This window comes from Camelus ferus, chromosome 18 (assembly GCF_009834535.1).
Source record: "Camelus ferus isolate YT-003-E chromosome 18, BCGSAC_Cfer_1.0, whole genome shotgun sequence".
NCBI lineage: Eukaryota > Metazoa > Chordata > Mammalia > Artiodactyla > Camelidae > Camelus > Camelus ferus.
In genome coordinates this window covers 35674182-35699403 of record NC_045713.1, presented here as the reverse complement: position 1 = coordinate 35699403, position 25222 = coordinate 35674182, and the positions used below count along the sequence as shown (strand labels likewise).

General features: G+C 49.0%; 1 protein-coding gene across 1 annotated transcript in view; it reads left to right on the top strand.

The window, feature by feature from the left end:
• The window catches only part of ABCC1 (ATP binding cassette subfamily C member 1), a 126052-nt gene that overhangs the window by 54408 nt on the left and 46422 nt on the right, over nt 1-25222 (top strand). The window contains 7 exon segments of the mRNA XM_032460972.1: nt 694-755; nt 2487-2618; nt 10665-10895; nt 11546-11723; nt 12909-13070; nt 16118-16210; nt 17885-18088. Coding sequence (XP_032316863.1) covers nt 694-755; nt 2487-2618; nt 10665-10895; nt 11546-11723; nt 12909-13070; nt 16118-16210; nt 17885-18088 — 1062 coding nt within the window.

The following is a 25222-nucleotide window of genomic DNA, read 5'->3' as shown; positions in this document are numbered from 1 at the left end:
TCTCTGCTGTTCAGTTTCTTAACCACAAAGTGAGGACAATGTTTTTACCTACTTTGTAGCATGGTTATGAAGATTAAACACTTAAAACAGAGCTAGCTAGCAGAGAGTGTTTGCAGGTTGTATATTATTATTATGATGATGATCAATATCCCGGAATAGGATTGTGTGTATTTGCTCAGATCTGTATACAGGTGGTAGGCACATAGTAAGTACGTGCTCAGAAAATACTTGTTGAATGAATGAATGAATGAATGGAAGAGATGAAGTAGGAACAGTAGTAACTCCATACTCAAGGTTCTGTGAGGAGGTGAGATGACGCTAGTACTTTGTAGAGTGCCTGACACATTGCAGATGCTCAGTGCACATTTACTGAGTAAGCAGACGAGTGAAGTAAAGCGGGGACAGCAGGAGCACCGGGTTCACCGCGTGGCTGTGGGGACTAAGGCAGGTATGGGACGTGTTGTACCATTTCTGTGCACAGCAGACACGCAGGAAGTGATTGTCCGGTGAAGCTGGAGGATCTGCCATGTGTTTCTTTCAAGGCCACTGGGGCTCAGGAGAGGAATTCTTTCGGGGTGCGAGTTGGTGGCGTGAGAGTGGCTGCTGGTCTCCTGGGAGGGAGAGCGGGCATAGGTGAGAAGTTTAATTGTCCATTTCCCTTTTGCTCCCCACCCTGTGTCTTCTTTCCACTAGAACCCTTGCCCAGAATCCAGCGCCTCCTTCCTTTCCAGAATCACCTTCTGGTGGATCACAGGGTAAGTCCTGGCCCCCAGATGGCGGGCGGGGGCTGGGCTATGAGTGTGCAGCTGGGGTCCCTGCTCTCCCTCCCTCGCTCTTTCCGGCAGAGCTGTGTCCTGAATGTGCCCTGCCCTGGGCCCGGGGTCCAAGACTCCGACCCCGTCCCCGCATTCAGGTGATAAATTCATGGACCTAAATGTCTTGGGCCTCTGTGGACAGCTTAGCCTGGGCGGCTGTGAGCTGCACTAGGGGTCATTATTATCACTGGTGTTGTTTCCCCCCATTAGAAAAATTGATGCTTGAGCACCATAGGAAAAATGGGTGAGAGAAGTGTGCAAAGAACAACAGTAACAAAGCACCAGAGAAGGCCACCGTCTGCAGCTCAGGACATGCCCATCTCACCCTGCTTCCACTTGGGTGGTTTTTTCCTGCACATTGTCAGCATCTTACTGGGGATTATTTAAATCCCTTCCCCCTCCCCCCATAAGCACTGTTCCTCATCTTTATAAACTTTTAACAAACATGTTTTCTTTTAATTAAATATTTTTCTTAATTATTTTTTAATGACTGTTAAAGAACATCGCTGGGACAGTTGGTGCGCTCCGAACACGGGCTGCAGGGCAGGGCAGCCAGGCTCACAATTCTGATTTGGGTTATTGTTCTCTGGTTATTTCAGAGCATGTCCTTTCTCTTAGGGAGATACACCCTCAGGTTTAGGGGTAAAGAGGTGTAGAGTCTGCAGCCTCCTCTGAAATGGTTCAGGAAAAAAGATCCAGGCATGGTTCATTTTTTCACGCTTCCCGGATACCGCGTTATGTACAAACGAAAGGTTTGTCAGTGCCCTGGGTCAGGCACATCTGTTGGCACTGTTTTTCCAACAGCGTTTGCTCACTTCCGGTGTCTGTGTCACATTTTGGTAATTCTCACAGTACTTCAAGCTTCTTTGTTTTTATTATATTTGTTATGGTGGCCTGTGATCCTTGATGTTACTACTGTGACTCGCTGAAGGCTCAGATGATGGTTAGCGTTTTTTTCTAGCAAATAAAGTATTTTTAAGTTAAGCTCTGTGTATTGCTTTTTAGACATAATGCTGTCGCACACTTAATAGACTATAGGAAAGTGTAAACATAACTTTTACGTGGGAAACTAGAAAATTCCTGTGACTCGCTTTATTGCGGCGTCTGGAATAGAACCCACCGTCTCGCCTCGGTCTGCCTGTATGAGTTCACATACATGCGTGTTTAGAGGTGGAGACAGATTGAGCACATGTGGCCATGTTTGACAGTGGTGAACCCGGTGAAGGGTAAACAGAATTCTTTGTACAATTCCTGCGATTTTTCTCTGACTTTGAAATTTTTCCAAATAAGAAGTAAAAGTATTAGATTTACTCTTTTATTATGAAAGAGTTCAAACCATAGAAAGGCTAGTCTGATAAACCTCAATACACTCATCACTCAGTTTGACGATAGTTAACGCTTTGCTGTATCAGCCTTAAAAATTTTTCCTCCTAAATCATCTGCATGTATCTCTAAAACAGGAGGCCGTTTTTCCTCGGTGACCTATCAGAATTAGCAGTAATGGTTAGTGTGCCCAAACATCCATCCATATTCAGATTTTCCTGAGTGCAGGGCTGCCTCCATTCGCAGCGGACCGCCATGGCAGGGAGGGCGGGCTGGCAGGCATGTGTAGAGAGGGCCATTGTCCTCCTCCCGACGCTCATCTCCTCCCCTCTTGTGTCTCGGCTGCAGGATGATGGTCCGGGGCTACCGCCAGCCCCTGGAGAGCACTGACCTCTGGTCCCTGAATAAGGAGGACACTTCAGAAGAAGTCGTGCCCGTTTTGGTGAAGAACTGGAAGAAGGAATGTGCCAAGTCCAGAAAGTGAGTGTCAGCCCTCCTGCCACGGGGAAGCCAGAACTCTCTAGGGCGACCTGGTCATCTCCCTCCCTCCACTGGGGTCCGGAATGGTGGCAGTGCCACCTCTTCCTTAGCTTCATCGTTCCGAGGAGGTGGCTTCACTCCTGCAAGCCTCAGTTTGCTCATCTGCAAAATGGGGTAGAGTCTGACGTGTAACCAAGGCGATTTGGGAAGAAAAAAGGAAAAATGTCAAGTGGGTGAATGATTCTTAGTCGCGCCCTCGGCGAGTGTGGGCCTGGGTGTGCAGCTCTGCCCTCCCGGAGCCAGTCTCGTTTTCTCTGCCCCTCCCTGAGCACCCGGCATCTCGAGTGCCCTTGCTGTTTTAAGTGTTTGGGTTCAGCACGCCAAGGCCGCTATTCCATGAGGTATTCAGCCTGAGAAGCCCCAGTCGAGGATGATTTTGACGCTCCTGGATTTTTGTTTTTCAGTAGACATTGCTTTTTAGAGCAGTTTTGGTTTCACAGAGGTCCTGAGCAGAGAAGGTGCAGAGACACATGCACAGCCTCCCCCGAGTCAGCATCGCCCCCAAGGGGCACATTGGTCCAGTCGGTGAGCCGACATTAGCACATCGTCATCACCTGCACGTTCATGGGTTACGTCAGGGTTCATTCGCTCCTGGTGTCCGGGATTTCAGACAACCCCCCGCTGCAAGCTGCATGCCACCTCTTGATCTCTGTCTTCGGGTTATTTTGAGAATCAGGCCAGGGCCTCCCCAGCACATACCTTATTTCATCAGGTCTAAGACGTCATCAGCCTTGTGATGCATCATTATTTTCTGCACCAATGAGAAAGAAAAACGGCTACCAGTTGAACCAGGGCATGTCATTGACTTTAGAGGCATCCTGTGTCCAGAGGAGCCAGATGAGACAATGGATGGTGGCTGTCTTTACTCCTGTTGTCTTTATGGGGTGGGGCCTGTGATTCGCTTTTGACAGCCGGCTGAAGAGGGGGCCAGCCTGGTGTGTAGGACTCCCCACAGAGCAGCCGGCCTTCCAGGAGCGAAGCCCAGGCTCGGGATCCGATTCCTCACCCGTTGCGGGAACGCCCAAGTTCCAGGTCTTCAGTCAGGCCCAGGCAGTGGGTGGGAATTTGGGACATCCGTGCTGCTGGCCTCCACGACACCAGCAAAAGACTTAATGCCTCTGTGCTGTGGCCCATTCGGGGTGGCATAGATAGAGAAGTTGCCTCGTGGGAGGCGGATTGAGCTTGAGCCTCTGTGGCCGAACGTTGTGAGGAGATGGCCGGTGTTCTGTGCACATGCGGCTGCAGCCGGGGTCCATGACCTAGCTGGAGGTTCTCAGGCAGAGGTGGGGCCTCCGGGTCCCTTCGACCTGGCCCTGCAGCATCCTTCCTGATGAGAACACTGCGTTCTCAGCCTGAGTTGCCCAAATCTCACCGACCACTTGGCTCAGTCTTTTCCCCATGGTGGGTGGCAGGGCTGCCCACCCTGGCGTCCCTTGAGGCTCACCCAGTGAGCGGGTGCTGGAGATGTGGGCGAGGCCGGCCACGGGGCTTCCTGGGAAGAGGACCAGCTTTCTACGTGGAGCTCCATCTCAGGCTTGGCCCTTCCCTGATTCGTTCAACAGGTGGTTCCTGCTGATGTGCTGGGCGCTGTTTAGACCCTGGAGGTTCCAGAGAGTGGAACAAAACAGGCTTCTTGTTTGGTGCCACTTACATTCCATGTGGGACACAGGACGTTGGGAGTCAGGCATACACTGCTGAGAAACTTTGGCGAGCGAGTGTGATGAGGAGGTTAAAATGGGGGCATGAGGGCAAGAGTGACTGAGGGAACTGATACAGGTACGGACGGCGGTCAGGGGTGGCCTCTCGGAGAAGATGCCATTTGAGCAGAGATTCGTGTTGAAGGAGGGAATGGGCCATGTGCAAATGTGGGAAAGGGCTTTCCGTTTGATAGGAGCAGCTAGTGCAAAGGTCCTGCGGTGGAAGTGAGTGTGGCATGCATCTGGAGCAGCAGGGGGCCAGTAATGCTTGAGTGGAGTGAGATATGTGGAGAGCAGGAGGAGGTAAAATGGGAGGAGGAGTTGCCTGGCTCTCAAAGGCTGTGGTACTAAATGCAGTGAGAAGACAGAGGTGGGCTTTGTGCAGGGCAGAGGCATGTCCGGAGCTCTGCTTCAGAACAAGAGTTGGGCTGCCCTCGGGAAGGTGGATCGTGGGGCGAGAGTAGAGGCAGATGTGAGCCTGAGCCAGCCTCTGTGCCCCTTACGGGCATGGGTGCTGATGGGGAGAGTCCTGTGCTCTGTGCTCTGGGTGCCCCCGGGGAGCAGGTGATGGAGGCCTGGGCAGGGGGGCTGCCTTGGCTTCCTGGCCTCAGGTCTGGACTCCCCTCACCGCCAGCTCCTCTCCTCACCCCTGAGGGACTCCTCTCAGGAGTCGGGTCTGAACTGCTCCTCCTGCCACCACGTCTGGGTTTTAAAATCCAGTGCTTCGTTGGTTCTCATCAAATGATTTTGAGTTTAACAAAATGGAGTGGAAATTTCTTGGCGTACAGCCTCCCATAAGTTAAGGCCATTTTGGACCATGGTTGCTGCTGGAGTGACTGAAACATGGTTTAGCGGCTTTGGAAAGGAGTTGGGCGTTTTTTTAAAAAAGTTAAGCAGTTCTGATACCACCCAGCCATTCTACTCCTAGGCATATACGCAGGAGAACTGAAGACATACATGTTCATCAACCTGTATCGGAGTGTTTGTAGCATAGAAGTGTTACGTGTGCTGGCCAAAGCTGGAAGCAACCCAGGTGTCCATTAACAAGTGCAAATCACGGCGTAGCCTTCAAGGGAGCACATCTGAGCAAGGCGAAGGGCTGAACTGTCGATACACTCAGCAACGGAGAAGTCTCGAAATAATTACACTGAGTGAACAAAGCCAAGCAGAAACACATACTCAGTGATTCCATATATACAATTCCAGAAAATGAAAGCAGATCTGTAGTGGTGGGAGTCAGCTCAGTGGTGGCCTGAGGTAGAGAGATGGGAGGGAGAAATTGCAGAGGGCAGGACAGCTCTGTGGGTGTGATGGGTGTGTTCGTGAGCTTGGTTTCCCTGATAGTCTCGTGGGTGTGTAAGTGTGTCAGAGCTCATCAAATTGTACAGTTCAAATATGTGCCCTTGATTGTAACAGCAGTTACGCCAGTAAGGCTGTGTGTAAAAAAGCAGTAGTGTTCAGAGAAGAGGTGACCATTTTACCTAAGAGTCTCTATTTCATAAAGGAATGCAAATAGCAAATAGCAAACAAAAAAACAAAAGAAAACGAACCCCTCAGAAATGTTAAGCTGTTCTCAACCTTTCAGACCCATTGCCCCCTTGAATAGCAAAAGATTCTGTGGCACCTCCTTTATTGTACTTTAAGGAGATATATAAAAGGAACCCACCCATGTATCTAATTTAAAAAATCAGCATAATATTCTTGCTTGACTTGAACAGAAAACTAAAAAGGGGGGAGGATTTATAATAAAATGCCACTTATTTCTGTGTGTAAACGTTCAGGCACATGCTAGCATGTAGAATGAAGAGTCACTGCTTGTTCCTAAGTGGAGAATTCCCTGCGGCAGCTGCAAATCCCAACCTACCTGATCTGGTGGCTCTAGAGACCAGAACCATCGCTGCCCTCATGAACAAGTTTTTGCAAGGTGGTGACTAATGCTTGGCAAAATTCCAAACAAAACTTAATTTGTGCAATAGCTGCATTTCTGAAGAGAGTCAAGGTGTATTTAAAGTTGCAAAAAAAATGTACACACTATATGTGGATTTATGTCAAAGATGGAGTTAAATTCTAGGTGTAGGTGATTTTAGGCAGGCTCTTAACCTGCATGGACGGTCTGGTGGGACCTTTTTCCTTTGGGACGGTTCTATGTGGCAGAGAAGATCTGGTCTCTGGCCCGATCTTTGTGACCATCAGAGAACGAGAAACCCCCTTGACAGCCTGTTTTTGAGAAACAAAAAGCACTCACCAACAACAACAAAAAGTGGAAGAACGCTTTTGAGTCATTTATATTTTGTAAGCAGCACAGTCAGAATCGTGCCAGGACTATATGCTTCCCGTGCCGAGGCCTGGGTGGGGAGGTGGTTGCCGCTCCCTCCCGCCTGTGGTTTCCCAAAGTGTTATCCTGTATATTGTGAGTGCTAAGGAGGATGAAAATGTGCGTGAAGTTTGTAAAACCCATTCTCTGCAATTGTAGGTCACATCTGCCCTCCTATGTTATACCGGGTATTATGAGTCACAGAGTACGTCCAGAAAATTTAGAATTTTCATTGAGCTATGACCTTTTGGAGCTTGTGATTTTGCCTTTGCCGCAACATTAAAGGTCTTACGCATTTAGCAAATGACAAGCGAAGCCTGCAGGAGCTCCTCGTTGTCCTTTGGTTGATTCACGCCCCTCCCTGTCTGTTCTCTCTGTTCTGCTCTGGTCACCTGAGGTTCTTGGAAGGCTGTCTCACCTATTTTCAATATCCTTTAGCTCCAGGCCGGCTCATCCTATTCCTTCTGCCTGGAGCACCCTTTCCTTCCCCAGGCGGACCTGCTCCCTCATCCTGCAGGTCTCTGTTTGGATGTCACCTCCTCCAGGAAGCCCCTATGGTAGCCCCCCTCACACAGGCTTGTGAAGTCACCGCTGCTGATCTGCTTCTCCCACCAGGCTGCTCCATGGCGGGGCTCTTCCCAGTGCCTGGCCCAGAGCAGGGCGTTCGCAGCAGACAGATCGATGGGCACCTTTGCTCACATGGGAATCCAGACGAGGGAGCAAGTTCCTTTTCCTTCCCAGCCTCCAGCTTCCCCACCCCTTTCTGTTCCCCTGTCCTGGGCAGTTTTCTCCTGACTCAGACCTTCCCTCTCCAACTTTCCTTTCCCCTCCCAGCCAGACCATTCACATGCCCTGCTTTCTTCTTCTCCCTCCAGGAGCGCCTTCCTCCCTAGGGGGCCTCTTGTTCACTTGGTATTTTTTGTTTCCTGACCCTGCCTTAACTCATCCCTTCCACTGCTCTTGACCTCTCCCACCCAGGCCTGAGCCTTCCTCCTCTGTCTGCCTGAGACCGTCTCCCGGGCCCTTTGGCCACCCATCTCCTGGCCACAGAAAGCAGCCCTGGCTCAGTGGCAGCCCACACAGGCCCAGCGCCAGGGCCCAGCTTAGGAAGCAGTGCAGGGAGTGGACCAGGAGGGGCCTGCGGCGCTCCCTTCTCCCTGCCCTGCCTCCCTGCCCTTCTTGCCGAGAGGATGTGTGTGTGCTGAACAAAATCCTACTCGAGGTCCCCGCCAGAATCCCAGCTCCAGGGGAAGTCGGGGAGATGAGCAGGGCGACCTTGTGCGGTGACACTGACATCATGAGAAATGATTTCCCCCAAAAGATGCCCACACCCTGATCCCCAGAACCTGAGTGTGTCACGCCACGTGGCAGAGGGACTTTGCAGATAGGATTAATGATCAAGTTCAGGGTTTTGAGACGGGGAGACAATTCCGGGTTACTTGGGTGTGCCTGCTGAAATCGTCACCCGCCTCGTTAGAAGTCAGAGAGACGATGCCACGCGGCCGACGTTGAAGGTGGAGGCGGAGGCCATGTGCCCGGGCATGTAGGCAGCTTCCAGAAGCTGGAAAAGTTGGAAACAGATTTTTCCCTGGAGCCTGTGAACTCAGTTTAGATTTCTGGCCTTCACAACTCTTGAGATGTTAAATTTGTGTTGTTCTAAGCCACTGAGTTTGTGTTCGTTGGATACAGCAACCCTGGGAAATTCTCCAACTTCACACAGAGTTTAGATTTTATTCTGGATGCGGTGGGAGGCCAGCAGTGGAGTCCAAGTAGGAGAATGATGCATTTTAGGAAGGTGCCCCCCGGCTGCCGTGCAGGGAATTGGTTGTCAGGCAGCGAGAGTGGAGGGAAGTAGAGGGAGCAGTGAGGAGGCTGCAGCAAAGGTCACTAGCATGAGTCAGAGGCTGTGGTGGTGGAAAGCATGGCTGGATGACTGCACACATCCCGGGGGTGGGAAGGACAGGACACGTGCCTGACTGGGCCTGGGGAGCATGGAGGAGAAGGGGTCAAGGATGAGTCCCATATTTCAGGTCCTTTCCTGGGGTGAGGAGCTCCGAGGGGAAGGACACGGACTTGACGGAGCCCAGACCTGTGCCCACGGTTTGGAGTAGGGTCAGAGGAGGGAGCCAGGGCAGGTTGGGAGGCTGTGGTCTCCAGGAGGGCATTTCAGCTGGTCCAGACGGTCAGATGCAGCATAGATGGGAGAGGCAGGAATCCTGCGTGAGGGAGTGCTATTCAGGGAGCTGATGCCATGGAAGAATTTTGCAAATTGTGAATGTTAGGTTTGGGTGGGGGTAAAGCTTGGGTGTATATTTCAGGGATGGAGGCCACGTTTGACCATTTGAGGATGTTTCTTTGATTGCATTTTGGGAGAGGGAAGCTGCATCTGTCACTGCATAACAAGTTACCCCAAAACGTAGCAGCTTTACATAGCATGGACATTTACTGTCTCACACAGTGTCTCTGGGCTGGGGGATCTGGCCAGCTGGGTGGTTCTGGCTCGGGATTCTGTCATGGTTGCAGTCAGGATGTCAGCCGGGACTGCAGTCATGTGAAGTCTTGACTGGGACTATGGATCTGCTTCCACACTGCACATGGTTGGCAAGACCATGCTGGCTATTAGCTTAGCTAGGTCTCTGGTTGAGTGTCCCCACCACCCAGCAGTTGGCTTTGCCCAGAGAGAATGGTGCAGTGTTGTGGCATGAAAGAAGCCATGGTGCTTTCTGCAGCCTTGCCTTGGAAGTGACACAGTCACTCTCCATCATTTCTGTAATTTCCTTCTTTGAGTGGGAGAGGACTCAAGGCGCCTGTACAAGGGCTCTGATTTCTCAACATCCTTGCAAATCTTGTTGTTATCGGACTTTCTAACGATAGCCATCCTAGTGCTTGTGAAGCAATATCTCATCTTGGTTTTGATTTGCATTTCCCTGATGACTAAGAATAAGTTTCATGTGCTCATACCATCCTGCATGTCTTCACTGCGCCTTTTAAAACTGGATTGTCTTTTTCATATTGAGTTGTAACAGCTCCTTATGTGCTCTAGTGACAAGTCCCTTATCAGATTTTTGATTTACAAATATTTCCTCCCATTCTGTGGGTTGTCTTTTCACTTCTTGAAGCACGGAAGTGTTTTGGTTTTTTTTTTTTTATCTTTGATGAGTTTCAATTAATTTTTTTTCCTTTTGTTGCCTTTGCTTTTGGTGTCATATTTAAGAATCCATTGCTAAATCCAAGGTCATAAAGATTTGCCCCTGTGTTGCCTTCTAAGAATTTTAGAGTTTTAGCTCTATGTTAGGTCTTTCACCCATTTCGAGTTAATTTTTGTTTACGGTGTGAGGCAAGGGTCCAGCTTCACTCCTCTGCCTGTGGCTGTGTGATTTCCCAGCACCGTTTGTGGAAAAGATTGTTCTTGTGCCATTGAATGGTCGTGACAACCTTGTCAAACATCAACTAGGTTTATTTCTGGATATTTAAATTCTGTCTCATTGGTCCCTATATATGCCTATCCTTATGCCTGTCTTGGTTACGATTGCTTTTTAGTAAGTTTTGAAACCAGGAAATGTGAATCCTCCAACTTGGCTTTTCTTTTTCAAGATGGTTTTGGTTATTTTGGATTCCATGTGAGTTTTAGGATTAGCTTGTCCATTTCTAGGAAGGAGCCCGCCGGGATCCTGATAGAGATTATGTTGATTCAGGAAGGTGATTTTGGTTGTCCTTCACCTCTTTTAACTCATTTAATTTTCACAAAAGTAGGAGGCAGGCCCTACTTTTGTCCCCATTTTACAGGTGAGGAAACTAAGGCCTAGAGAGGTTAAAGAACTTGTCTGTATTTACCGAGCAGACTGGGATCCTGAGTCTGTGGTCGTAAGCACTGTGTCCAGCTGTCTTTCTGTGCGGAATGGTCCACTTTGGCCAGGCCTCCCAGGGGATGGACTGATTCCCTGGCAGACCCCACAGCTGCTTCTCGTGTTCCAGGCAGCCGGTGAAGATCGTGTACTCCTCCAAGGATCCCACCAAGCTGAAAGGGAGCTCCAAGGTGGATGTGAACGAGGAGGCCGAGGCTCTGATTGTCAGGTCCCCCCAGAAGGAGCGAGACCCGTCCCTGTTCAAGGTGTTATACAAGACCTTCGGACCCTATTTCCTCATGAGCTTCTTGTTCAAGGCCCTGCACGACCTGATGATGTTTGCCGGCCCGGAGATCTTGAAGTAAGGCCTCCCCCGTCATAGCTGGGCACCTCTTCCCATCCTTGACTTCCCCCTTGCAACACCCCTGCCCCTCCCTTCGGATCACGTGCCATACCCAGTGTTGGGGTGCACTCTCGGCTAGGGCTCTCCATCCCTAACTGCTTTGCCTGGTGCTTTGCTTTAAGAAAACCGTCTTAATCAAGGCCACGCTGGTTGCAAGTAACAGAAACCGACTAGGTTCCCCTAAAGCCAAAGGGGGAGGATAGAGGATTATCTTGGGAAACCAAGAGCAAGGAAATGTCAGATGGCATGAAAGTTGCAAAAAACCAGAAAGGAGGTCACCTCTCTCTCTGTTTACCTACGTGCATGCCCACCTCCCCCTCTCTCTGCTTCTCTCTCTGTGTCTCTCTCTTTGGGACCACACGTTCATTCTCTTTCCCTCCTTACCTCTGCCCCTTGTGCTCCCTGCTTGGTCACTTTTGGGTGATGACCCTGGATGAGCGTGCTGGGCCACCTGCACGGTCGCCACCACGTGGGCTGGGCTCCCACTCACAAAGCTGAAGCAGTGACGCCCGGTCTGGGAGAAAGTCAAAACACTGAAACCAGGGAACCTGTCCCCGCACATGTGTCGCAGGCTTGTCACACCGGGCCCTGTCCTCGCTGCCCTGCAGGTTGCTCATCAACTTCGTGAACGATAAGAAGGCCCCGGACTGGCAAGGCTACTTTTACACGGCGCTGCTGTTCGTCAGCGCCTGCCTGCAGACCCTCGTGCTGCACCAGTACTTCCACATCTGCTTCGTCAGCGGCATGCGCATCAAGAGCGCTGTCATCGGGGCCGTCTACCGGAAGGTGGGTGAAGGCTGCGCTGGCTCGTCCCCGGGGCCACCCCGGAGCAGTGGCACGGCGGGAGAGTCAGGCGTGAGACCTTAGCCACGCTGACTTCAGGGGTGAGCCTGTGCGATGTCCGTGAGCCCCCAGGGTCTGCTGCGGGTAATTGAATTTCTTCGGTGGCACGTGATTTGGGGAGATCCAGGTTCAGATCCTTGCTCTGCTAGTAATATTCTGAGTATGAATATTCTGACTTTCTAACTCCATCTGAACTGAGCAGATGGTACGTTCCCTGGATGATAAATACTCAGCTGATATCCGTGCACAGGTAGCCTTAAAGGAACTGGATTATCTCCTCGGTCCCTTCGTTTCTTAGCCTCTGGGCCCTGTGCGTTGGGAAGAGACTCTCCAGCAGATTGTCAGGAAAGATGGACTTGATCATTGGTTGTCAGCCCTCTCTGTGAGTTAGACTCACCTGGAGCGCATCAGGATCTGCCGAGGCCCAGGCGGCACCCCCACCAGTCAAGTCAGGATCTCTTGAGGGTGGGGCCCGGGCATCAGTAGTTCTAAAACTCCCCAGGTGAGAGTATGAAACCACATTAAAAAACCAGGGCGAATTTTCCCTCCAGGAGATGTTTGGCAATGTCTGCAGACATGTTTGGTTGTCATAATTGGGGGTGAGGGCATCAAGTGGATGGAGGTTGGGGACGCTGCTGAACATCCTTCAGTGCACTAGACAGCCCCTCAAAGAACGGTCCAGCCTCAAATGTCAGTAGTACCAAGGATGAGAAACCATGGCCAAGACCTTGGTCCTTCAGCCTGATCTGGGGACCAGCATCACCTGGGTGCTTGTTAGAAATGCGGAGTCCCACGCCCTGCCCCAGTCCTGCTGAGTCAGTAACTGCACCATAACAGACTCCCTGATGGGGAGGGAAGTGAAGTGTGTGAAGCCCTGGTTTTGGCGACCTCTGAGGTCCCCTCCGTACCGAAGAGCTCAAGATGGACAGGCAGTGAGCGCTGTCGATAAGAGTAGGGGCTTTGTGACAAGACACATGAGCTGGGGAGGCAGATAAGCGGGCAGGAGAGGCGAGCAGAGCAGTGGCCTTTCCACTGTTGAGCTGTCTTCTTCCTCCACATGGGCCTGGAGGGAGGGCCCAGGGCTGTCACCTGCCACACTCACCCTCTTCCCTCTCCTCTCTCCCGCAGGCCCTGGTGATCACCAACGCAGCCAGAAAATCCTCCACCGTCGGGGAGATCGTCAACCTCATGTCCGTGGACGCCCAGAGGTTCATGGACCTGGCCACGTACATTAACATGATCTGGTCAGCCCCTCTGCAAGTCATCCTTGCCCTCTACCTCCTGTGGCTGGTGTGTGTTTGACGTCGTTCCCGGGGCGCATGGGGAGGGACCTCCATGTGTGGGCAGCGGGGGCGGGGGAGTGGGTGTTGTGTCAGTGATAAGAACCTGCATAGCGCACTGGCGTTTCTTGCCATCATTCACATTTTATTTCCTGGCCTGTCAGCCAGTTCCTTTCTTCAGTTGTTGGGTTATGTTCTCTGTGGTGGCATGTTATTTGTTTGCATTTGTTTCTTCTTGACAGTGTATACAGTTAACAACCCTATAACATTCACACTGTATTTCTCCCTCTGTATCCTCCCAAATGCTAACCAAACTCACTTATTCACTAGTCTCAGATTATGTTGGTCAAGAGTCTCTTGGTTGTAGGGGGTAGAAATCCATCTTAGAGTAACTTAAGCAAATAAAGAGAATTTTGTGGGTGAACGTAACTGAAAAGTCCAGGGGTTTGGCTTCAGATATGGATGGATCCAGGAGTTCAAACAGTGCTGCAAGGACTCATGCTTTTTCCTCATTCCTTGGCCCTGTGTTTCTCTGAGTTCACTTCTTTCTCAATGGGCTTTCTTCAGATGGCTCCATAGCTCTGGGCTTATATCATCGTTATGGATAGTGGTGCCAAGAAAAGAGAATACACTGTTTTCCTCTTTGCCGCAGCCAGAGTCCCAGGGAGCAATCTGATTGGCCTGACACAGTCCTATTCACATCCATGAACAAATCACTGTGAAATAGGAGGCAGAGTTCTCTGGTTAGGCAGCCTGGGTCCCATGCTCTCTCTCATTGTGTGGAGGTGGGAGTGACAGCCCTTCCACGTGGGGGAAGGGCAGTTCCCAAAATATAAATATGACGAGCAAAGATGCTCATAGCCTCATACATGCCTTATTCTTTTCTACCTCTGAGCGTTTGCACATCCCTTTCCTTCCACCAGGAACTCCCTTTTCTCTTTTCTCACGATGGATGAAATCCCACCCAAATTTCAAGGCTATAACAGTTGCCTCTTCCACTGAATTTTTCCCCCCTCAGTTAAATGGACTTCCTCCATCAGAGAGACGTCTTGGGGCATCCACTTCCCTAGAAAGTGCCGTCATGGAACACTTCTTTTAGAGCTGCCTTCAGAGATGGTTTGTGACCTGCTGAGAAAATTGCTTTGTTTTAGATGAGAGTTGCTGAATGTGTTACTGGTATCTGGGGCTGGGTAATTCTTTTTTGTTGGGGTAACCGTCCTGTGCATTGTAGGGGGTTTAGCAACATCCCTGGCCTCTACCCACTAGGTACCAATAACACTACACCTCCCCTCCCCCACACTCCCACCACCACTTGTGACAAGTGTCTTCAGGCGTTGCCACATGTCCCCTGGGGGAATACTCCTCTCTGGTTGGGAACCACTACTTTAGACCCAAGATAGAATTTCTCTGTTTGGTGATCAAGAACACAACATAGGATAGTGTCTCTAAGCCTCAATGTCCTCATCTGTAAAGTGGTGATAACAGGGGAGCCTCATCATAGTGACGTTGGGACAGCTGAATAAATTAGTTCACGCAACGTTCATAGAGCAGGACGCGGTCCACGGGCATGCTTGGTATCTTTTCGTGACCGCTGCTTGCTGTCAGAGCTGATTGCAAATGTTTTAGATCGCTGGTGAAAGTCACCTTCGTTCTCAAAGGTTGATTAATCCTCACTGGGCAGAGAGACACCACAGAAACCATTAGGGGCAAAAGCAGCATTTTGGGGGGAATTCGGGCTGGAGCGCCCGAGTGTGGCTGCTTGGAAGGGACTGCAACACTCTTACCTTAGTTCCGTCTGTCTGTGTCCACTGAGTACATGTGCGCTGGGCCAACTTCTCATCCTGTCTCCTCTCATTTGTGTGACTTGGAAGTTGAAAAATGTCCGTCTGTATCTTGTCCCGGCCAGGGTCACTTAACCTCTCTGGGTGCACTTTCCTTATCTGCAAATGGGATAATGGACCAGTCTTGCAACCTCTTACCTACGAGTCCCCAAATCAAAAAAGCTCTGAAAACTGAACATTTTTGTTTTTTCTCTCCTGCTGTAACATTTTATTTTTCTGATTCCCTTACACAAGTAACAGAATTTGTATTCATATAGTCAAAAATGTGTGGAATATTGATATTGTTGACATCATTTAGGGAGTTCTCTTTATTAGGCCTCAATCTCTAAAACGTGTTTTTGACATCAGTTTCTGAAGTAAAATAATAGTGAAAGTTTTTCTTGACACATTTGGTGGCAAAAACTGACCTGATGTGTGATTTATAATGTTGATTATCCATCTCAGTGGGAATATTCCTCTTTTGCTGCTGAAAAAAAATCTGTGTTTGCTTATGGAGTGCTGTTGCCAGGCACCAATGAGGGTGTGATGTATGACTGTACCTACCTGTGTCGAGGTCCCCAAGACCACTCCAGGTGGGTGATTCACTAGGAAGACTCACCTGTCATTTATGACAGTGAGATTAGCAACATCCGGCGAAAACCAGGGACAAGCTCCCGAAAGTCCTCTCCCTGTGGAGTCACGCAAGATGCACTTAATTCCCCAGCAAAGGGGTGTGACAGTTTTGACAACAAGTGTGAACGTTACCAGCCAGGGAAGCTCGAGAGAGACCCGGCTTCCTGGGGTTTTACTGGGGGCTGGTCACACCGGCAGCCTCTGGGATTAATCAGCATAAACCATATTGTCTGAACAGTTTAGGCTCAGTGAGTCACTCTTATCAGTCCTGAGAATAGTGGGAACCCTCCCAAAATCCAAGTGCCCAGACGCCAGCCAAGGGCCTTTGAACAAGATAAACCATCAGGCGGCCTGCGTTAACTATTTTCTGCTCAACATCCTGTTACCTTCCTGAAATTCTTAAGTTCAAATTTGCAGAACTCAAGCTGATCCCCAGGGTTTCAGATAAAGGATCATGGACTTGAATGTTCTTAAAGAGTTTGTGGGACCCGAAGAGATGCTCAGGGATAAACCTGAAAAGTAACACGGCTGCCCCAAACTCACATGGGGTGGCTCGGCCCGTGGGAGCCCCGTGCTAAGGCCTTTGTTCTCGTTCCTTCCGTAGAACCTGGGCCCCTCCGTCCTGGCTGGGGTGGCCGTAATGATCCTCATGGTTCCCCTGAATGCTGTCATGGCCATGAAGACCAAGACCTACCAGGTAGGCTCCAAGCTGGGCCCCTGCCTGAGGCCTTTCCACTTGGGTTTTAGCTGCGTTCCTTCTGCACAGGCCTGGGGGGTTTCAACCTTGCCTCCCTGTTGGAATCCCCGGGGGAGCTTAACAAATGCTGATGCCTGGGCCCCTTCCCGGGATTCTGATTCCCTTAATGTGGGTGGGACCTGGGCAGGGGGAGTTTTTAAAGCTTCCCAGGTGATTATACTGGGGCTGCCAGGGTTGAGAGCTCCTGAAATAATTAGACTTCCTGGGCCAGTGACCGAAATCACTCTGAACCTCCGGGAAGTTCCTTATTTCCCATGAGTGTATTCCTTTGTGTCTGTGTGTATTTTGAAGAGCTGAGTAAAAATCACCCATCTTTCCCCTCACCCCCTCATCCCCCCCCTTACCTTAGGCTGGTCGCAGTGTCAGACTCTTTATTTTCAGAGATACTTTGTATTTCTTAAGTTTTTAAATACCCAAGTAACAGAGTAATGCCTTCTCATTATAAACAAAAATTTCAAATAAAACAAAATTACGCGAATTAAAATGGAATGTCCCTTTCTCAATCCTCTCAACCACAGTGAACACACTGAAACAGATCCTTCTAGATCTGTGTGTTTGTATAGAGATCCGACTGTAGAGTTAGTCTCAGTGTGTATATGTGTGTTTTGTGGTGGTGTTACCATGTGTATTCTTACCCAGACGGTCCTGTCTGGCAGCACGATAGTATCATTTGACGCCACGCCGAGGGGATTGCTCTGTGGCGTGCCATATAGTCTGACTTCATTCTCTTGAACTCGTGCCTAATGGTCCATAGCAGAGATGGGCCGGAGTTCAATTCTCTGCACCCCTGTTGATGGCTGTTTCTGATGTGCCTGTGGAATTTCAGCCGACAGAGCTTGGCCACACTGATGATGCTGTAGGAGAGATGTTCCAGGACGTGGGCCTGTGGGAATTCGATGTGGGGAGGGGGGGGGCGGAGGATAGACAAGGAAGGGGGCAGGGGGCTGTGTCCCCTTCATCTTCTTGTGCCGGCTTCCCTGAGCCTCTGAAACAGTCACAGCCTTCAACCTCATGTTGCCTAAAGTGTCCTCTGGGACCCAGGAGTAACACACCACTTAGTGATACTGTTCTCATGAGCCTTAAATAACTAAATGCATGTGAAGTGCTTAGAAAAGTGCCATGTGGAAATGCCAGAGGACAGTAAAAATAACAGCCGTGTGGCGTGGGCACCCAGTGGTCGGAATTGGTGCCGGCTGGTACAGAGACATTTCGGCATTTTCACCGCGTACTGGCTGCAAGTCAGTAAAGAAGATAAGAAAACGGAGGCAAACAGTATCATCTCTCTTGTGGTTGGATCAGAATAGGGCCTGGGCCCTTTCCTCCCTGGATGCTGGCAGGGCTTTTCTTGCCTCTGGTCCCCCCTTCTAAATAGAAGAGTTTTCTCTGACATCAGATTTAACGTGATTCAAAGCGGGTTTTTCCCTTGATAAAGGGATCCTCTGGAGTGCTCTGTGGGTCAAGAGCTCGGGTTCGTGGGGAGTGGAGGGCCAGCTTTCTCCCCGTCAGGGAGGCCCATTTTTAGTTAAGGGGGTTGTTGAGGGGTGGTCTGCTGCCTGGGCCAGCACTGGGCGGCCAGTCCCCCAGGTGTGGTGTTGAGTTCTCCCCTCTCTGAAGGTGGCCCACATGAAGAGCAAAGATAATCGGATTAAGCTGATGAATGAAATTCTCAACGGGATCAAAGTGCTAAAGCTTTACGCCTGGGAGCTGGCATTCAAAGACAAGGTGCTGGCCATCAGGCAGGAGGAGCTGAAGGTGCTGAAGAAATCTGCCTACCTGGCCGCCGTGGGGACCTTCACCTGGGTCTGCACACCTTTCCTGGTGAGTGAAGCCAAACCCATCCTGGCCCGCATCCTTTGATATTTTACTTTGTTGTCCTGCCTGAACAGTGCTCAGAAGCCACTATTTCAGCAAGGCCTTCTCCGACTACTCCTTTTTAAAACTGCCACCCCTGCCTTTTATTTCATTCACAGTTTCCCTCCCAGGGGTTTGCAGAGTAGCCAGTTTAGGAAACTGTTACAGGTTCATGAAGAAATGAGAAATTTGTGCCGGAATGTAAGCCGCAGCTCTCTGCTTCCTTCATTGAGAAAGTCTTGCTAAGAAAAACAATGTCTGATGAACTAAATTGCGTGCATGGTGCTGTAGCTGAGTTTCATTCTGATGTCAGCTCCTTATCTACTGCCAGCTGGTCATGGGCTGTGGGTTGGCAGTGGCCCATGGGCCACACTTGGAGTGACAGTGCCAGACACACTCTGAGTCACTTATTTCATGAATTGTCTCTTTCCATTAGAAGGTCAGCTCCAGGAAGGAAGGAATTTTTTTATTTAATCTTTTTTTTTTAATTGAGGTATAGTCAGTTTATGATGTTGTGTCAATTTCTGGTATACAGCACAATTCTTCAGTCATACATGAATTTACATATATTCATTTTCTTATTCTTTTTCACCATGAGCTACTACAAGATATTGAATATATTTCCCTGTGCTATACAGTATAAACTTGTTTATCTGTTTTGCGCATAGCAGTCAGTATCTGCAAATCTCGAAACTCCCAGTTTATCCCTTCCCACCCCCCTCACCCCTGGCAACCACAAGTCTGTATTCTGCCCCTCACCCCTGGCAACCACAAGTCTGTATTCTATGTGAGTCAGTTTCTGTTTTATATGTAAGTTCTTTTTTTTTTTTTTTTTTTTTAGATTCCACATATGAGTGATGTCATATGGTATTTTTCTTTCTCTTTCTGGTTACTTCACTTAGGATGACAATCTCCACAGGCCATTCTTGTTGCTGCAAATGGCATTATTTTTATCATTTTTTATGGCTGAGTAGTATTCCATTGTAGAAATATACCACAACTTTTTTATCCAGTCATCTGTCTATGGACATTAGGTTGTTTCCATGTCTTGGCTATTGTAAATAGTGCTGCTATGAACATTGGGGTGCAGGTGTCTTTTGGAATTAGAGTTCCCTCTGAATATATGCCCAAGAGTGGGATTGCTGGGCCATATGGTAAGTCTCTTTTTAGTCTTTTGAGGAATCCAGGAGGGCAAGGATTTTTGTCTTTTCTGTTCACTGCTGTATACTTGTACCTAAACAGTACACAGTAGGTGCTCAACAAGTACCCGTCATTCATTGGGAAAAAAAATTCAAACCATACAGAAGGTTGTGAAATGTAAAGGATATTGTCCTCCCTTCTACCTGTCCCTTTCCTCCTGAGTGACAGTTTTATATGCCTTTTTGGGAAAAAAAAATATACATATAGATATTTTTAAAATATTTGTAATATATTCAAGTAGAATGATACTTACATGATGTTCTAGGCCTTTTTGGGATGTAATATATACCGTCTCAGGTCATGCATTCATATCTGCTTCGTCTCCCTTAGTGATGCACCAGAGTTGACTTAACCCGTCTCCCGCTGCTAGCCCTTTTAGGCTGGTCCCTATTCTTTTCTGTTGTGACCCATGCTGCACTGAGTGTGCCGAAACACGTCTTTACTTTAATGGGTCTATCCCTGGCCGGCCAACTTTGGAAAGTTTAAAGATAATGGTGCAAGGTACTATTTTCTGAAGCTGGCTGCAAACTAAGAGACCATATAGAGATGGGCCATGGAAACCTTTTAAGCACAGTTGAGAGTTAAGAATGGTTAAGGATTAGGGGTAGGAGGGTATAGCTCAGTGGTGGAGTACATGACTAGCATGCACAAAGTCCTGAGTTCAATCCCCAGTACCTCCACTAAAAGTAGTAACTAAATAAACCTAATAACACTCCCCCAAATAAATAAATAAATAGAACAATAAAACAATTAAAAAAAAAGGAATGGTTAAGGATGACTTCAGATCATGTCCGCCATGTTTGTTTTTTCTATCTTTGTATTAACTGTGTCACTCTTTTTCTTTTTTTTTTAATGCTGTACTAATAATGGCTATTACTTCTTAGTTATGTTGGCAAATATATATTCTTGAGGTTTCTATGACTAAAACCACACATTTTCATAAATAAGAAAATTTTCTGTTAGGCTGCCATCCGCTTCATCACAGTGGAGTTGCAGGTGGAATGTTTAAGGAAACTCCTGCCTTTTCAGCGTTTATCGAAGTGTTTATTCTGACACTGGATTTTATCAGGTTCAGCTTAACGTCTCCCAGAGTCTTACCTAGAGCACAAGAATGGATGGTGGGAAGCAGAGATGCTCAGACTTGAGTGAGCCCCAGGGTGACCTGGAGGGCTTGTTAAAGCGCAGCTCGCTGGGCCTCACCCAGAATGTCAGCCCTGCTGGGTCTGGGTGAGCCCTGAGTATTTGCATTTCTAACGTGTTCCCAGGCGCCCCTGTTGCTTTTGGTTCGGGTTCCACACTTGGAGAACCACTGGAGAAGATCCCTGGTACCCAAGAGTGGGGCCGAAGGACGGGCAGTATGGGCATCACTGGGTTGCTTATTAGAAATGCAGACTCTCAGGCCTTCCCCAGACCAGCTAAAGCAGAGCCTGAATTATAACAGTCTCTCTGTAGGTGATTAGTATGCACATGGAAGTTTGAGAAACCCTGGCAAAAAGGAAGAGTAAGCAAACCTTTTTCTGTATAAGACCAACTAGTGAGTGTTTTAGGTGTTCTGAGTCCTGGGATCTCTGTTGCAGCCGCTCATGTCTGCTGGTGTAGTGCAGACACGGCTATGGAGAACACAGAATGGATGGGTGTGGCTGTGTTCCCATAAAAATTATGTATTTTACGGGGGGAGGGTATATAGCTCAGTGGTAGAGCGTATGCCTAGCATACATGAGGTCCTGGGTTCAATCCCCAGTACCTCCATTAAAAAAATAAGTAAGTAAACCTAATTACCTCCCTGCCCAAAAAACAAACAACAAAAATTAAAAAAAATTAATTTACAGACTCTGAAATTTGGATTTCATATAATCTTCATCTGTCATGAAATATTATTATTATTATTATTATTATTTTACTCATTTTAAAATGTAAAGTCCAGTCTCAGCTCACGGGCCCAGACACAGACGGGTGGGCCACGGGCCATAGCTGGCCAACCCCTGGCTTAGTGGAGTGGAGTGTTCTTCTGAGAGTCAGGACCCCTGCTGAATTCTGCTGCCAGCCCACAGTGTGACCTGGACCTGAAGCCGGTCGTTTCGCCTCCCTGCGTCTGAGGTTCTGAGCATGGAAGATGGAGGGGTTAGGCCACAAGGATGTCACATGCAGGCCCTGTCCTCCCCCCGACTCCCATGCCCCTGGAGACATTCCCCCGGGCAGTCGTGGTGCTCCCTCCCGCAGAGTTAGGCTCAAGCAGCCCTCCAGGTGGCCGCTGCCAGTTGCCTGGAGTTGCTCAGGCAGTGACGTCTCTTAGCTGTTCTGGGACTCTGTGTTCCCTAAGATCCCTTCCGGCCCCAGTGCACCAGCATTCCAGCCTGGAAGGGTCTGCCATCTCATTCTTTTCACACTCAGTCTCCCCGACTTTCCCCATGTCTTTAACGACTCTGTCTGGTGTTTTTTTTTTTTTAATGAAAATATAAGATTGGATAGTAGTTACAGAGGGTGTTTGTTCTGTTATTTTCTTTAAACTGTCCAATAGTGTTTCCATGTTAAATATACCTGTTAATAGTCTAAATATATGGTACATTTTATTTTAAAAACAGTAATGTATTCACATGGTGCAAATAGTTAAAGCTGTTTCAGGGGGTCTACAACTGAGTTTCTCAGTCCAGCACCACTGACATTTGGGACCCAATAATTTGTTGTTTCTCTGGGGAGGGGGGCATCCTGTGCACTGCAGGAAGTTTAGCAGCATCCCTGGCCTCGACCCACTAGAAGCCAAGTGGTACCTCTCCCCTCACCTTCCCAGTCATCACAGTCAAAAATGTCTCCAAACAGTGTCAAATGTCCCCTAGTTTAGAGCCACTGGTCTGCAGTGGGGTACTGCTCTTTCCACCCTCCACAGACCCCCGTCACCTAGCTCCCTTCTCTGTACCAGTTTCTTTTGTGTATTTCCAGAGAGAGTCTGCATCTGTACCAGCACGACACTGACTATATGCAATACATGTAATTAAACATATACAGCTCTCTTGTTTACTTTACTTGTACACAAGTGATAGCGAATCACACAGAAATCCAAGGCATTCGGATTGCACTTCTTTAAATAGGAAAAGGTCTGTGGCCAGTAGGCTCAGGCCACAAGGTGTGCAGTCCGTGGGTTGTGTTACACTTAGAACGGGGGAGCCTTTCCCCATAACCGTCTGCTTTGCACGTTGGATCCTCTGGCAAAACCTGCAGTTTCCAGCTTGTCACCCGAACTGCTAACCGTTCAGGTATCATCTCCTGCCCTGGCCTCAGTTAGGAAGCCACAGCAAGAGCTTGGGAGTGGGACTGGCTTTTCTTGACCTTGAATTTGCCCCTCAGTTTTTGGGCGATGATGGGCTTCCAGAGACAGAGTTGGTTGAGCTGCTTGGCGTGAAACAGATGAGCCCGGGGGGTCAGTCGGGGACCTTGGCCCTGGCCGAGACACCGAAGGCTCTGACTACATTAGGATAAAATATGTGGTCCTCGGTTCCCTTGGAAGGTGTTTGCATGTTCTTTCCACTGGTGAATTCCTGCGCTTCAAGGGTGATGAGGTGTTTACCCACCGGTAGGTGTGATAGAAGACAGAGGCCCTGGGAGGTCAGGCGAGAATGGGGACGCCATATGGCGGGATTGATGGGGCTGTTTTTCTGGAATATGGAGCCTGGCATTTATCATGTCCTCATGTCCACTTAGTGCACTTTCCTAAAATAGCATCCTCAGGCAGCCGTCAGTATTTAGCATTTGCTGTCTTGGAAGATTTGAGAGCTGCTTGCCTTCTATGTGTCTTGAATCCCCCTTCTTTAGAATAATTATCTTTCCATATGTCAATTACCTGTTGTGCAGTTCTCTGCTGACCAGAACATACATGGACCTTGCTTTTTTTTTTTTTTTTTTTTTTTTGCTGTATCCCTGTAACACAGGGAGACTTGGCAGGTGGTACACACTCAGTAGGTTTATGTAGAGGAGTGATTGAATGAATGAAGATGTAAATGTATCATTAGTCAGAAACTATCTTGCAAGTGGCAGAAACCTAACTTAGATCCACTAAAGTGAAGAAAAGAAAGAGATTTTTGAGTCACAAAACTGAAAAGTCTAGGAAAGTGCTGGTTTTAAGCATAGCTGGGGTTTCAGGCATGACTGGATCTAGGTGTTCCAAAGATAGTATTGGGATTAACTTGTTTGTCCCTCAGCTCTGCTTTCTCCATGGTGATTTCTTTGTCAGATGGGTGCTCACCATGCAATTACAGTTCCTCCTGTCATCTCAGTAACCACTGTAAGGAGAGATTCCCCCTTTTCCCATTAGTTCCTGCAAAGCTAGAGATTGAATCTTGCTGGCCACATGCTTGTCCCTGAACCACTGGGGCCAGGGGGACGAGCTGCTTGGATTGGCCAGGCCTGGGTCACGTGGCTTCTGTTGGAGCTTGGGGTGGGGTGTGGGCAGTTTATCTGTGGCTGAAGCTCAGGGACTGAGACTGGGGGAGGTTCAGCTCCGCAGGGGAAAACTGCCATGTTGTTACCAGCAACAGAAATAGATGCTGGCCAGGCAGAAAGAACAGATGTCCACACGAAGAGACGTCAGGTTTTTGAGGCTGGGCTGGGGTAGATGGTGCAGTCACTTGCCCCATTTCTCAGCGTGGAGGCACTGTTAGCACTTAGTGGGGATTTTTTTGCATCTGTGATCCTCACCCATTGTAAGGCTGCAGCAAACTCCAGCTCCCCCCTACCTGCAACCCCAGCCACCTCCACACTCTTCCAAACACCTGGATAATTCCTGTTCTTCACTAGCCCGTGAGTCTCAGAATCTCCAAACCTGCCTCACACTGTGCCCAGTTAATAATTGAAGGGTGAATGAGTGCCCTCCACTTCCTGGAGAAGCTGGAGCTGTGGCTCTGGCAGGGGCCACGTGATGTTGCTCCCTCTGCTTCCCATGCTGCCAGCAGCCACCCCATCGGCTGGGCCACGGGAGCTGGTATATTCTGGTGGTGAGATGCCCGAGGCCTGGTTTTCTCCTTTGCTGAAGACATACCCCGTGTATGCTTTTGTGCCTTCGGGCAAATCCACCCTCCCACCCACCCATCCATCCATCGGCCCATCCATTCATCCATCTACCCACCCATCCACTGTTTACTAAGTATCTGCCATGGCCCACTGCTGTCCTAGGCACTGATGATAGAGCAGTGAATACTGCAGACAGAAATCCATGCCCTCATGGGGAGTTCATTCATTCTAACTGGGAGCTGCAGACAGTAAACAATGAGCATAATAAATTTATCAAATAATATACTAAACTGTCAAAAACGCTATAAAAAAAAAGATTCTGGTCAGAACGATAGGGAAGGCTTACAGTTTTCAAGTAGGATGTTCAAAGGCTTAACTGTGAAGGTGACATTTGAATCTTAATCTGAGGGAGGTGAGAGGGCCGAACAGGGACAGCGAAGAGTGAGTGCCAAGGCCCTGAGGCAGGACTGTGCCTGCCCCGCAGAAATAGCCACAGGGGCCAATGGGGCTGGAACAGAGGGACGGGGCGGGGAGAGTGGAAGGAGAGGAGGTCCGACGAGTACAGAGGAGGGTCGTTTACACATCTGGGGGGCCCTGGGGCCTGAGTCAAGACTTTGGCTTCTGTACAGAGGTAGAATAGACTGATTTTGGAGAGGTGATTTTTAAAAGAGATTTATTATTTTTAGTGAGATACAATTCACCATTTTTATGTGTACAATTAAATGATGTTTAGTATATTCACAAGGTCGCACAACCATCCGCACTGTCTGGTTCCCGGAACATCTCCACCGCCCCAGAAGGAAGCCCTGCACTCACCGGTGGTTACTCCCCACCCCCCCATTCCTCCCATCACCCTAGCCCTCAGCGCCCACTAACCTACTGTAGATTTGCCTATTCTGG